This window comes from Tauraco erythrolophus, chromosome 6 (assembly GCF_009769465.1).
Source record: "Tauraco erythrolophus isolate bTauEry1 chromosome 6, bTauEry1.pri, whole genome shotgun sequence".
In the NCBI taxonomy this organism is placed as follows: Eukaryota; Metazoa; Chordata; class Aves; order Musophagiformes; family Musophagidae; genus Tauraco; species Tauraco erythrolophus.
The window spans coordinates 55,885,353-55,898,663 of record NC_141470.1 but is presented as its reverse complement, the minus strand read 5'-3'; the positions used below and the strand labels follow the sequence as shown (position 1 = coordinate 55,898,663).

Sequence of the window (13,311 nt, the reverse complement as noted above, 5' to 3'; positions counted from 1 at the left end):
TTGGCCACACAATGAACAGTTCATCACTGTCCTACGCAGCTCTGCGTTTGTCTGCGGCTTGGATCGCGACAACTACAGCATTTCAAAAAATCCGAGACGGTACAGATTGAACAGTTCTTTAATCTTTAGGTATTTTAGTTAGATATGCAGTTACAACTCCTGTAATGGTTGCTACAAAAAAAGCACATACAATAACCAGAGTTAAATTTAAAAGCAACTAGGCATTTAACATGAAACAAACCGAGGAACTGAGCCTCTACGCTAGAACTAGCTTTTGTAAAGAAAGTGGTCAGAAACAATTAACAGGAAGAATGATAGATAAAAGGCTGATTCTTTTTCTCCCCTCAAAAATCATTAATGTGGAAGTAGAATAGTACCCCATGGTAAAGAAATCCTCCAACTACATAAAGCAAGAGTTAAAAATTAGAACTCTCTTAAAATAAGTTTTGGGGTTTGTTGATAAGGAAAACTAAAAACTACATTAGGCTTCAAACTTAGGAAAAGTCAATATTTAGTTGTAGCTGAGCGTAGATTCTTAAAAGTCAGGGAAATGTCTCCAGTTCTGTGATTATAAAAAGCTCACGCATTTTATACTGTAGCAAAATGCCAGGATGCTGCAGCGTTTTCAGGAACATTTATGAAGTAGAATAATTTGCAGTAGGCTGGTTTTTAAAATCAAAGCACATCACAAGTCCTATTACAAACCCCCTCCCAAGGCTTAATTTGTAATTTAGTACCTCTTCCTAGATATTTTCTATATTCCAGTGAGCGGATAAAGGGCATGTGACAAATTCTGGCATCACTGTACAATACTGGAAAGAAAGTTTTTGAATTTATAAAAACAGACACAATGTTCTGTTGCATCAGGCCTGACCTATGGTTCACTCCTTTTTCCCCTGTCCAGGGAGCACTTGCACAGCGCAGAGCGAGCGTGCAGAAGTACGGTGCCGTGTCGTTCGCCTGCTGTGCCCCCAAGGTTAGAACGCATTTTCACCCAGCAGCCACGGTCACCCCGCGCCTGCTCTGTGCTTTCCGGAGCCCTGCCTCCCTCTGCGCAGTCAGCGGACGCTTGCTTTGCAAGGGGAGCCTTCGCCAGAATCACGGCACCCCGAAGAGACGACGCAGAGCCATTTAATGCAGGAAAGCGACGCGCTTCGGTCTCGCAAAGCACACTGAGCGTTATCGCCTGCACTGTGTAGACGGGAGGGGGGCACACCCCCCCCACGTTTTAGCACAGCGTACAGCTATAGGCACCAGCAGTAAAACAGGTGACAGGCCAAAGGGAACACGCAGTAGGACACTGTTCTGTTAACGAGCCATCCTCCCTCTCCCTTGGGAAAAGACCAGCTTTCACAGGAACGCAAAGTCGATCAGTACTGACATCCCTATAAATGTAATGTACCTGTTAAGGACATGTTTTAGTCACTACAAATAAAGGAAGTATGAGACAATATGAAGACGTTTCTTGGACAGTGGATTTTGATGAGAAGCCAAATACTGAAGATGCCTCTTCTGGTTGTCACTGAACGTTGTTTTCCCAGTTGTCCTTTCAGACCCAGACCCTCAGTCTAACTACAGTAGTACTGCATCCTGTTAGTCCGTCGTCTTTTCCGTGACTGAAATTCTTCAAAGAAGTGCTGAATGTCTTCTCTTTTAACCACCTGGGGGAAGCAATACAAAACCCAAGTTGTGGTACAAGAATTCAAGAAAATGATCATTTTTTTTTCCTTGCATGCATCCCACACGTGATACGCCAAGCATATAAAAGCAAGTATGCTGCAATCTCTCTGATACAGTTAGCAGAACAGCCTTCCTGTTGTACCCTTGGGAGACGATTAATGCCCAAATTCTATTGTAAGAGAAGGCAACCAGACAAACAGGCTCCCCAAAGGCAGAACAAGCACACTAAGCAAAGCTCCTCATGGTATTTTGAATGGGTTTGATCACTCGCTTTTATCATCAGAAAAATTAACACAAAGCAAGAGTTTCACTAGCTCACTTCAGACTCATTACGATGTAACTAAGAATGGCAATTTAGCCAATAAGCCAACAAAATGCCTGTGTTGATTAATAATACCATGCAAATTCCTCCAGAAAACAACTGACAAGGCTGACTGCCAATATTTAGTCAGTCTTTATTTTTCTAAGAGTTTTAAATTTAATCTAAGAAAAAGCATTAAGGTTTTAGAGCTTTTTTTCCTGAGTACTCTTCCTAGAGCAGCAGGAGTTTCACTTAAATTGAAGAACTGCTCTCACTACTTTATAGATGGATTTCTAAAGTCTGTTATGTCTCAACAATGTCATTAAGAAAACAAGACTTTTAAATTTGAACCAAATCAAGGATTTCTAATTTCTACTGCAGTACCTGCAACTCCAAGAGACAGGAAAAAAAAATATTATAACATCTCATCATAGTACTCAGCACCCACCCCTCAACAGTACTTTAAAACACATTTTTCTGGCAAATTCCACCAGTTGCACCTTACCGTTCCCTCATCTGCAAATCTCCTGAGATAGTCAGTCAGTTCTGTCTTTAAATCATTGTATTCTGGATGGAGAAGCAAAGGCAAGGGAAAGAAAACAAAGAAAACAAGAAGATACCCAGCTTTAGTTTAACACTGACTCAAGAAGACAACTTGTTCTACTTCCTCCTGTCATTGATTAGATTTACTTGAGACAAATCTAGGTTTCAACTGAATTATAAACACTACTAGTAAAAAGAAAGGCAAGTCCAGTTAAATATGAGAAGCCTAATAATTTATCCATCAGGCCAGCCTATGCAGTCTGAATATCTGTTCAGGTGATCTTCACAAAAACATCAAGAAGTGCAGTGAGTGAATGAGTACAATTAATTAGAAGACTGCCCCTGCTCCCACTTCCCACTGCAAAAGCACACGTGGGTATTGGTGGGAAGTCCTCGCCCATACCTCAGGATTGGACAAGTGTCCTTGCCAGAGTGCAAACCCTGGACTCAGAAGAGGGAAACCCAGCTCCAGTTATAAAATACCACAACACTGCCTTGTCAATGTGCTCTGTGGCAGAGCTGCCAGGGAGCAGCCTGCGGCCCAGCTTCACACCGGCTGGCGCTCCCCCAGACAACAGGAGATTGACAAACAATAGAAGCGGGTTAAGATAAATAAGCCAGACAGCAGAAGTGGAAATTAATGTTTAACTACTCACGTTCCAAGAAATTACCATCAATACAGTATCTAAGATGTTAAATAGGGGAAAAGTTCCCACACCATCTAGCTCCTTGACTTAAAGTTGCAACAACAGGCCAGAGAGGACAAACTTCTCTGGAGTCATCCTGACTGAGGTGTGCAGTCTGTCACAGTCTTCTAGATGTTACTTCAAAAATAGTTTGACACCACACTGCGAGACCTGATACTAATTTCTCATGGGAAACTGTCCAGTTAAAAGCGTTAAGGTAGACTCTAAAAAAGAAGCTGTATTTACCACAGATGAGTTCTACTTGCTGGACTCTGTTCATGCTGTTAAGGGTGTCCATTAAAGGATCTCTCCTCTCTGTTTCTTGGTCACTGGTACCTTTATTTTCATAAGCCAAGACAGTGTCACATTCATCTGTCAGGAACTGGACTTCAAGCTCTGAATACATTTTCTGGAGAACAAAGTAGAATTTACTTTTATGTTAACAAAACTTCTCAGATGGAGATGCTCTCCCCAATCCTTTTTGTGTTCAGTATCACAAACACTAAAAAAATAATAGTAATGTAAATTTTGTATCCAGCATGTCAGACATCTCCCTGTAACGACTTCCAAAGCAATACTGGATTTAAGCAGCAAAGAAAATACAAACCATATTAACTCCAAGGATTCAGTGTATTTCTTAAGTGGCATGGAGGTTTTTTTATGTGTTTATATGCAGAGCAAGAACATTTACACAGATTTTATCTATAAATTTATCTTCAAAGATTCTCTGGGAGCTCCTCCCTGCCTCTTCCTCATCAATGGTGGTAACTGTCCTGGTTTCAGTTGAGATACAGTTAGTTTTCTTCTTAGCAGCTAGAAGAGCTCTGTGTTTTGGATTTACAATGGGATTTAGTATGAGAAGAATCTTGATAATACACTGATGTTTATAGTTGTCGCTAAGACATCAAGGACTTTCTCAGCTTCCCATGTTTTGCCAGCGTGCAGGTGCACAACAAGCTGGGAGCAACAGACCCACAACTCTTTGAGTTTAGGATTTGATCTTAAGAGTTAGGATTGAGGCACCAATGCACCAATGGAATATTCCATATCATGCAACGTCATGCTCAGGATATAGATGAGGAATGGCTGAGAAGTTGGGTCTCTTGCTCTTCTGGGATTGTGATTTTGGGACTTCTCCATTTCGGGATTGCTAGCCAGGACAGGACGGGTGTTGGTCAGCAGGTGGTGAGCAACTGCACTGTGCACCACTTGTTTGTATATATTATTATAATTTTTCTATATTATCATATATTACTATCATTTTTAATTATTTTTATCATTATTACTTTTATTTCAATGATTAAATTGTTCTTATCCCAACCCACGAGTCTCCTTCCTTTTTGCCCTTTACTTCTCTTCCCCGTCCCCCGGGGGTGGGGAGGGTGAGCGAGCAGCCGTGTGGTGTGTAGTGGCCAGCTGGGCTACACCACGACAGTAATGCAGAGAGAATACATACCACGCAGCCTTCACAGGTGCCATAATTTGCTTCTCCAGTTTGATGGCCAAAAGGTGGCAGTATCTTTTTTAAAAAACTGCTTGCTTTGGAGTTCTTTCAGCTTGCAGACTGGCTCTCACTCTTTCGTAACTACCTGAATGAAAATGAGTGTTCAGTGCTCTATAATGTCACCTCAAATACACCCCATCCTTCCAGCATGTCGTTTTCCTTGTGCAACATTTTTCTTTTGTCCCAGATACGTTTATTTTTACAAACAACCTATATTATCATTTCATCCACATGAGAATCTGATGTGGTTTTAGCAGTTTCCACCGGAATTTCTGTAGAAATTTACTGCAATAGCCATAAATGTTTAAGAAATCAGAGCTGGACTATTGTGCAAACGCAGCTACAATGCACAGTACCCCTGTATTAGAACCAAACTCAGAAGTTACCTTCAGTGTAAAGGCCAGGTGGCTGGCAAGAAGGGAAGGGATCTAACCTATCTGCAAGCAGACATTACCCTTTGTCACCCACTTCTACAAGCCTGTTCCATCCACAGCCTTCACTGTGCTCCACAGAGACCACACGTTTGAACTGTCAGTGACTGAACAGGAATATGGGAATAGACTGAAAGCACTTTACCTCTTCACGGGACCTACACAGACAGAGGCGGGCTTTACTTCACCTCTCATCAGTATGAAGTGGTACAGGACAGGACAGAAAAGAAGGTACGTTTTACCTCTGGATGGGCAGACCCAGAGCTAGTGGATGGTTCATTAAACTGTTCCGTTTGCTTTTCCTCATTCATTTCTTGGTGCTCAACTCCACTTTCTTTTTTTATTTCTTTTTTCTGCTCTTCACTTTCCTCAACCTTCAGGACAATCCGTTCGTCTTCAAGGGAGTTCACTTTGGTCAAAGCAGGAACTGGAAGATACATACCCACGTAACTGAAAATACTGTGTCAGACAAAGCACAGGCTACCTCAGACGTTCTCTCTGCTTTACAGTGCAGTGTCCAAAAACACCTAGATCACCTCACACACTGCAGAGTCCTGGATATACTCTACAGGTGTCCGAAGACAGAGTGACCTAGGTATACAAAGAAACCGCTCCCTCTTTCACCATAGTATTCTTCACCTCTCATACTCTATTCTAAAATACTCTGCTTCCCAAAATCTAAGCCCTAGGAGAGGGAAACAGGTATCACTGAGATAGTTCCGCACTCAGATGCTTCCCCTTCTTGACAGCTGTGGCAGGTTCAGTAGCTGTCATGTACGTTTTTGCTGACATTGTGTCAGAGTCCTTCATTTCTCCAGACGTACACTCCAAAAACCTCTGTGACAGATTAACTACACTAACTACTTGCTTATTTAAAACAAAAGGGTTTATTGATGTTGATTAAAATGTGTGCCCTGTGACATAGCTGGTTAGAAGGAGGAAAACAAATAAACAAACAAAAAACCCCATTCTGTACTGTATTTACATTAGAAGGAAGAGAACTCCAGGTAGGCCGGCTTGGAATCCTTAAAGTTACCATTGAAATTTCTGGCACGTAAGAGATCAATCCCCAGTTGATATACGCAACATTTAGGAGACTACATGAAACCAGCTCTTTCCACAGAAATCAAGTCATCCACCCTTCTGATCCCACAGAGACCACATAGCAGACAGAGGCCTGGTGTGACTGCAGGGAATACGTGTCCTGAGCACAGCCCCAGCTCTACTCAGATTAAGGTTTTACACATTCATTAGAGGTCACTCTTTCATTCACTATTTGCTGCTCAGAGCCTCTCACACTCAGCTGTTTGCCTCACTGCTTCCTCTAGGATGGTTCTTCGGTTTTTGATCCAGTTTAGAAATTAAGTTCATCCATCTATGTGCTAGCACATCTTTGATAAAATAAATAAAAGAGTTGGCACCACAGGCACCTAAGATTTAGGAACGAGAACTGCGTTGTTTTTTTACAGAACAGTTACTGCAGCCCTGCAGGTTCCACTGCTGAAGGCAACTGTCCAATATAATGAGTATCATTTCTACAACCCCTTAAACAGTATTATGTCATTAATCAATCACGTATGAGAATACATACTAACAAAATATTGGCTCAGATATCTTAATTTTCTTTACCTGCTAATTGTGATGCATAAGCCCATAGGAAATGGCAGTGATTCATGCAGGCTTGGCATACCATTTCATGGAAGTCTCCACTTTCAGGGGGAATTGCACCAAGATGCTATCAAAAAGAAACAAGCACGCAGCAGTGAAGCATGTGCTGTAAATCAATAGACCCAACTCTAGGTTTAGAGGAAGTAAAACATCAACTGCCATCACATTTCAGCACTAGCACACACTCCTGCTAACTTTCTCAGTATAATTTAAAGACTGGAAAGAGCTGAAAAAAAATTCCAGGAAAAACTGAAATAATTCTCTTTGTCTACAGCCTTTTATGCCTTCTACATACCCAGAAATCTCAGTCCTATCTTTATCTCATTTCTAAATTATATTCCTCTAAACTGTCCTAAACACAGAACAGGTGAGATATCTCTTGCACACTGAACATTTAAACTCTTCTATAACTTTTTATGATTGCTTCCTTACATGTAAGAGATTGTAAGTCTCCACATTGATCACCTACTGACCTTGAGAATAATTAGGTCTCCAAGCTCTCCATAAACTGGTGAGAACTATTCAGGCAATTAAAAGCACTTTTAGCAACTTTCTTTTGAAAAGCGTTCTTGCAAAGCTCACAGTATGCAGCATAACACTCTTCATACACAGATTTATACAAAAGAATCCTACATTTATCTACAGAACCCATAATTGAAGCCAATCATCTTTTTTTGTTGTTCTTTGATCTTGCAACTTCAAACATAGAATTGCACTCATGCCCTTCAAGGCACAAGAGGCTGAATCCTTAATGCTTACAAGTTAAGTAGGGCACTCACTGAAGGGCTGAGCTGCTTTTAAAAGATTTCCCTGAAAGCTCATAATGAGGAACCAACAGCACAGTTTGTTCCTTGGTACTTAAAGGAATGGCAGCTTAAAAAGCATTCTTTCGAATGAAGAACTACTCAGGTAGTTGATAATGATGTGCCTCAGTAAGAACCTTTTTCTCACTGACTGTACTGATCAGAGTTTCCCAATTAAAGAGATAGTTATAAAGTTGTTATTTTACTCTGCAGCAGTAAAAGGTAGAACTCTTCCTAGGTTTTTTGGACGGGAGTGGACAGTAGCACAAGATTAAACTTGCAATATTCCTTTCCATAGGACGAAAAGAAGTACCTTAGAACTCAGGTAGTAACCTTTTGAGAATCACAGCAAACCTTTCCAAGTAAGAATAACCATACGAACTTAACCAACACTAATTTATTTCTATGCAAATGGCAATTCTGCTACTTAGAGCTTCCTTACCCTTCCATGGAACCAGTCTTCACAAACTATGCATTGGATCATCTCATCTGGAATCTGGATGAATGGTCATATTATTAGCACTAATAGCAACCTCCAGAATCTTTCACAAGTCTCAGACTACAGCAGTATGCAAAGCCTGCTCAAGTGAATTGTATTTCCCTCTTCACCCACCCACAAGGAGCCATTAGTAAGTAGTTACTGTTTCATTAGTCAGTTTGCTTCCCTGAAATTCAACTGCATATACAATTTGTCATACTATCAAGACTGTGGAAATTTCCATTTATTATTACAACACTAGTTTTCCCAGTAGAAAGACATTCTCACACAAAAGAGCGGATAAAAGTTAAAGACACTATTGGTATCTTTCTTCCTGTAAACAGAAATGCATGAACAGGCAGCTCAGCAAAAGAAAGATACTGATATTCACGATGTCATCAGGTTTATATAGGAATGCCAGAATCCTAACTTAACTGTCCACAATGCAGTACAGTACAAACTGCTTTGTTATGAAACGATTATTAATGACTTCTTTCAAATGTTTAGCTATCTCTGAACTTCAGACAGGTGAGTTTATAAAATAGTTCTTTGTATTTGAAAGAGTTGTGCTTTCCTTATTCTTTAAAACACCTAACTCCTATGACTGCAAACAAAAGCGTGCGTGTGCAAACCAAGTGGCATATTTCGATACTTCAGACAGAGAAAAAGTGTTCTGACTACCCTAAAGAAAAGCTAAAGCCAGTGCTACAGGACAGACTCTCCCCATCCCTAAAGCCTTGTCAGAGCACTGTTGCAGGTGTGAGGAAGCAGACTCTGGTCTCTCCTAACATCTACAATGTGTTTATTCTGCACTTGCCACATTTCTCAAGATGACTAGAAATCCAGTCCCTAAGGGAACTCTGTAACTTTATAGGGAGGAAAGTTGAGAGAACTGCAGCAGTGTTATGCTGAAATGATGGTTTGTCCTCATCTGTCTTTAAGATATAAACATATTCTACTATTTAAAAAAAAAACCAACATAAATTAATTACTTTATACAGCACATGACAGCCAAAAGCAATATGGAAGATGTCTCAAAGTGAGATCATCCCTGCAAAGCAGCTCAGTGATCACCCTCTGCACAATATTTTGCATAAATACCATCTATATATGATTACTACTGTTTTTTTGTATTTCTTACCTCATCTTCAGGATCAGGATAAGGTCTTTTACAAGTACAATATAACCCGTAGAAATTGTCATTATACTTATTTCCCGAATTCACCTTGCTCTTTTCCTAGGAGGAAAGGAAAAAATGTCTCAATAGACAATGCAGAGAAAAACAAAAGACAGAAAAGACGTATAGTCTAGAAAAAACCCAATTCCTGTTCCACTTTAACTCCTAAAAGCATTCATTATACTCATCAGCTCGAAGATCAAAAAAAAACCAAACCATTATCCAGACACCTATGCTATACAGTGAGCAGCAGACAGGGTATGCAAGGAATACTGAAGTTCGAAAGCAAAGAGGAATTAACAGTATTCCCACCTTTGTAACAAATGGTAACTGTGGTGTTAACCTAACGATAAGAGAGTTTTTATCACCAACCACACCTGCCTGCTGCCATTATAGCAACAGCTGCAGATTTATTGTGCACCTTCCCCTCCATTTTTTAAACATCCAGACTGTGATCGAAACTCAACTTTAATTCTACCACTGAGCTTCCACTAAATTCATGTCATATAAGCCTCACTCTACAGGACAGGATTATCTAAATTACAAAACATGCTGAATGAAGTTCGATTGTAGGTAATCCAATTGAAAAAAAAACAGTTAATACAGCTGTAGCCAGAGGGTTTCAGAACTGACACTAGCTGCAGCCTAAGGCCACCATCGGCCCCTGCAGAAACAGCTGTGACCATTTATGATGTTACTACAAAACACTTTCTACCGCTGTTCTGACAAAGGAAGAATGGACGACGTGAGCACGCGGTATCCATGAAGTCACCCAGATTAATGGACGGTCACTTAACCTGTTCAATTGATTTTGCACGAACTGAAGGAGGAGGAACGACCATGCGATCCATTTCATCGACTCAAATGAGACACGTAACATCTTAAAATTGTCAGAAGTGTCTGTCTACGGAACACTGGATTGTAGCCCTAGCCTGACTAGCTCTGGATCCATCCCAGTTCTGCCAGAACAAAATGGGCATACACAAAACCACTTGCTGTTTCTAGATTTGGGCTGTTATTACCCTGGGAGCGGCACCGCAGGCAAGCCAAGCAGCTTCCTGTCGCTGCTTCCCAGAAGATTACCAACTACTTGACAAGTCCAAAATGCCCATTGAGTATAAAAGCACAGGGGGCTGAATACAGTAAAAAACTATCCCATCAGTAGGGTCTAGTGGCAGCCTATCAAAAAAGATTAGGGTATTAATGCCACCACAAAGAAGGGGAGGGAACTGTCCCTTTTGACAGCAGCACAACCTTAAATTTCCCTAATGCAACTGCAAAATTGCACCCCAAAAGGTTCTCCCGACGCCATCTTAAAGCTAACAAGATGTATTAGTGGAGGCTTCTGGCATTATGCTGATCATGGATGACGAGGATCAAACGTTCTCTCTCTTCACAACACCTTCCTTTGGTCCCTCAACAGTTTATCTCCTGCTGTAACACTTCTACTTTGTTTAACTTGATGGGAAAAGCAGAGGCATGGCACAAGTCAGCACTGGCTGAGGCAAGACACTAACCTCCCAAGACTGATGTTTTGATTCTGTATGTATGAAACCTATGTCTGAACTTACTGGGAGTAACTTGCACTGCAGATTTTTGAATTTGCTATTTCCACAGTCGCAGCGGAAGTTCCTGGAAAGCAAAACATAGCATTTCAGGTTTTTTATTAACTGAAAACACATTAGTTTTTGTGTTCCTAACAATTCCCAGCAGTTTATTAGGAGCCATAAAAATATTCTTGCAGCTATTTAAACAATAGCATCAGCCAGAACTGGCCAAAGGACCTTGCAGCCTTACCCTCTCATACGGTGTTCTCAGCAGATCTTGGCTAACGCCACCACTCGCAACAGTGCTTGGCTGGGAAAACTGTGCAAAGGCACAACTAACCCCTGGTGCTGCTGCTACCGCAGCCAAAAAAGCTAGAACGTGTGCTGGTGAAAGAGCAGCGTGAATTGGTTCGTTTCCAAAGACCGGATCCACGAAGGTGATTTAAACTCTTTTCTCCTACTCAGACACCGAGGCTCTCACTCAAATTGGGCTGGTATGCCAAGTCAACGGGGGAACACGCGTACCTCAGTGACCTGACCACAGCTGCCCGTGCAGTTTTGCAGGGAGTGGCGTATCTTGCATGAGTTACACACCGGAACGCTGTCCTACCTCACTGAAACGCCTCACGTAGCAGAAGGGGCTCTGGGGAAACTCCCCTGGCCAGCTCACCTCAGCCCGCAGCCCCCTGCAGAGCTAGAGGCGCAGGTAAGCGCCGACGGACAGCGCACCCCGCCTGGCTCTCCCGGCCCGCCGAAGGGGCCCCCGTTTCGCTCCGGGCGGCCGCGAGGAACGGACGCAGCCCGGGGGCTGCCGAGAGAGGAGCCCGGGGGCTCCGCAGGCTGAACGCGCTCCCGCCGCCGCCCCCGCCCGCCGCCAGCGCGCGCGCGCGTTTCCCGCCGCCAAGCCGGGCACGCGCCCCCGCGCCGCGGTACCTCTTGGTGTAGAGCTCGAAGAGGCGGTGGGTGCCGTGGCACTCGTAGCTGCAGGCCAGGCAGATCCCCGCCGGCTCAGCCCCGGGCGGCGTGCAGGTGCTGCAGGCGTACAGCGCCTGCCTCTTCACCGCGCCCTGCGGGGAGACACCGGCGCAGGCTACAGGGGCCGCCAGGGGGTCGGGGTCCGGGTCCCGGTCCCGGTCCCGGCTCCGGCCGCGGGCGGGCGGCCCCGCCCCCGCCCCGCCCAGCCCCGGCCCCCGGCCCCGCCCTCACCTGGGAGTAGCTGCAGCGCTCGTGGTCGCTGCCCCCCAGCACGGCCCGCGCCTCCTTCTCCAGTTCCTCGTTCTCCGCCAGCACTTCCGCCAAGGAGACCACGGGCTCCTCCGCGCCGCCCCCGCAGCCGCTCCCTGGCTCGGCGCCCTCCGCCGCCGCCGCCTCCATCGCCGGGACGAGAGGCCGAGGGCGAGCCGAGGCGGGAAACACGCGGCTGAGGCGCCAGAGGGCGCCACAGCGGAAGCGGAACTGGAACTGGAACTGCGCGCCCACGTGACTAGTGCCGCGCGTCACATTGGGGGAGCGGCGGCGGGGCGCGCGCGTCAGGCAGGCACGTGACCGGGGCGGGCGGAGCGAGCGCGAGCCGGTGGCGGCGGCGCGATGGAGCTGGTGGCGGAGCTGCGGGGCCGCGACGGGCAGACGCGCTCGGTGCGGGTGCCGTGCCCGGCGGAGGAGGGCGAGGGCGAGGGCGGCCAGCTGCGCGGGCTGCGGCGGGCCCTGGCCGAGCTGCAGGAGCGGGTGGTGGAGCTGCTGGCGCCGCTGGTGCAGGAGGAGAGAGAGGCGGCGGGCGGCGGCGGGCCGCGCGGTGAGTGGCGGGAGGCGGCCGGCGAGGTCCAGGCGGGAGCGCGGGGACGGGGCTCCGCGGCCGCCGGCGGCGTCGCTTACCCGCGCCCCGCTTGAACCCTGGCAGGTGATGCGGAGGATGACGATGAGGAGCAGGAAGAGGATGAGGATGAAGGCGAAGACGAAAACAACGTAGATGCGAAAGCGAGCGCCGATGACCCGCCTCCAAAGCGGACGAAGGTTCAGCAGCCCTGACGGTGGCGCGAGAGACGGAGTTCAGGCCTGGAAAGGGAGATTCCAGCCGTACCGACTGTCCGTGTCCCCCGGGCGCGGTGCCCCGGGCGGGGCAGGCCACTCTGGCCAGCCAGGCGTCTGCATCTCTTCTGCTCCTGTGGATCCCGACACTGTTTTAGTACGGAAGCCTTAACGAAAGGATGCGCCTTGGTGTTAGCAGCGTGTTGCTTACGGGGTACCAATGATACGCCGAGAAGAATTTTTAGTAAACTGGCTGACAAACATAAAAATGTCCTGACAACTCTTCTGACCGTACGCTTTCAGTGACTTTTTCCAAGTCATGGTATTTCTTCGTGTGACTTAAACTGTTAAAATAAATTAATAAAATCTGGAAAGAATTATTTCGTCAGATATGATCTTAAAATGGTACAAGACAACTTTTATTTGTATGGAGAGAAAGCAATAGAAGACCATTATCGTATTCAGAAT

The 13,311-nt window shown here is 45.1% G+C and overlaps 3 protein-coding genes across 4 annotated transcripts; 1 reads left to right on the top strand and 2 right to left on the bottom strand.

Annotated features, from left to right (window-relative positions):
• Positions 1-863: 863 nt before the first annotated feature.
• Positions 864-5,426, bottom strand: LOC104370729 (ubiquitin protein ligase E3 component n-recognin 7). The gene is made up of 5 exons (XM_009981169.2): positions 5,388-5,426; positions 4,667-4,799; positions 3,457-3,619; positions 2,487-2,548; positions 864-1,661 (listed from the first exon to the last, which is right to left on the bottom strand). The coding sequence occupies exons 3-5, from the start codon at positions 3,614-3,616 to the stop codon at positions 1,569-1,571; spliced, it is 315 nt and encodes a 104-aa protein (XP_009979471.2). The 5' UTR covers positions 3,617-3,619; positions 4,667-4,799; positions 5,388-5,426; the 3' UTR covers positions 864-1,568.
• On the bottom strand, positions 5,277-12,192 carry UBR7 (ubiquitin protein ligase E3 component n-recognin 7). Its single transcript, XM_086613625.1, has 7 exons — positions 12,057-12,192; positions 11,752-11,908; positions 10,843-10,903; positions 9,236-9,331; positions 8,059-8,112; positions 6,775-6,880; positions 5,277-5,572 (listed from the first exon to the last, which is right to left on the bottom strand). The coding sequence occupies exons 1-7, from the start codon at positions 12,190-12,192 to the stop codon at positions 5,340-5,342; spliced, it is 843 nt and encodes a 280-aa protein (XP_086469751.1). The 3' UTR covers positions 5,277-5,339.
• Positions 12,193-12,405: 213 nt separating this feature from the next.
• Positions 12,406-13,223, top strand: GON7 (GON7 subunit of KEOPS complex). 2 transcript variants are annotated; one of them, XM_086613734.1, is made up of 2 exons: positions 12,406-12,610; positions 12,716-13,223. In XM_086613734.1, exons 1-2 carry the CDS (start codon positions 12,406-12,408, stop codon positions 12,841-12,843), a joined length of 333 nt encoding a protein of 110 aa, XP_086469860.1. In that variant the 3' UTR covers positions 12,844-13,223. The 2 variants fall into 2 exon arrangements, with proteins under 2 accessions (XP_086469860.1, XP_086469861.1); XM_086613735.1 differs by having other exon boundaries at positions 12,406-12,636; positions 12,727-13,223.
• The last annotated feature ends 88 nt before the right edge of the window (positions 13,224-13,311 follow it).

Coding starts and splice junctions, on each gene's coding strand:
- LOC104370729 (XM_009981169.2), bottom strand. CDS start 3,616: ATGTATTCAGAGCTTGAAGTCCAGTTCCTGACAGATGAATGTGACACT. Junction 2,549..3,456: donor GCAAGTAGAACTCATCTGTG/GTAAATACAGCT, acceptor TTCTCCATCCAG/AATACAATGATTTAAAGACA. Junction 1,662..2,486: donor GATTTGCAGATGAGGGAACG/GTAAGGTGCAAC, acceptor TGCTTCCCCCAG/GTGGTTAAAAGAGAAGACAT.
- UBR7 (XM_086613625.1), bottom strand. CDS start 12,192: ATGGAGGCGGCGGCGGCGGAGGGCGCCGAGCCAGGGAGCGGCTGCGGG. Junction 11,909..12,056: donor GGCGCGGGCCGTGCTGGGGG/GCAGCGACCACG, acceptor CGGCCCCTGTAG/CCTGCGCCGGTGTCTCCCCG. Junction 9,332..10,842: donor TGCAGTGCAAGTTACTCCCA/GTAAGTTCAGAC, acceptor CTTTCCTCCTAG/GAAAAGAGCAAGGTGAATTC.
- GON7 (XM_086613735.1), top strand. CDS start 12,406: ATGGAGCTGGTGGCGGAGCTGCGGGGCCGCGACGGGCAGACGCGCTCG. Junction 12,637..12,726: donor GGCGGGAGGCGGCCGGCGAG/GTCCAGGCGGGA, acceptor GGTGATGCGGAG/GATGACGATGAGGAGCAGGA.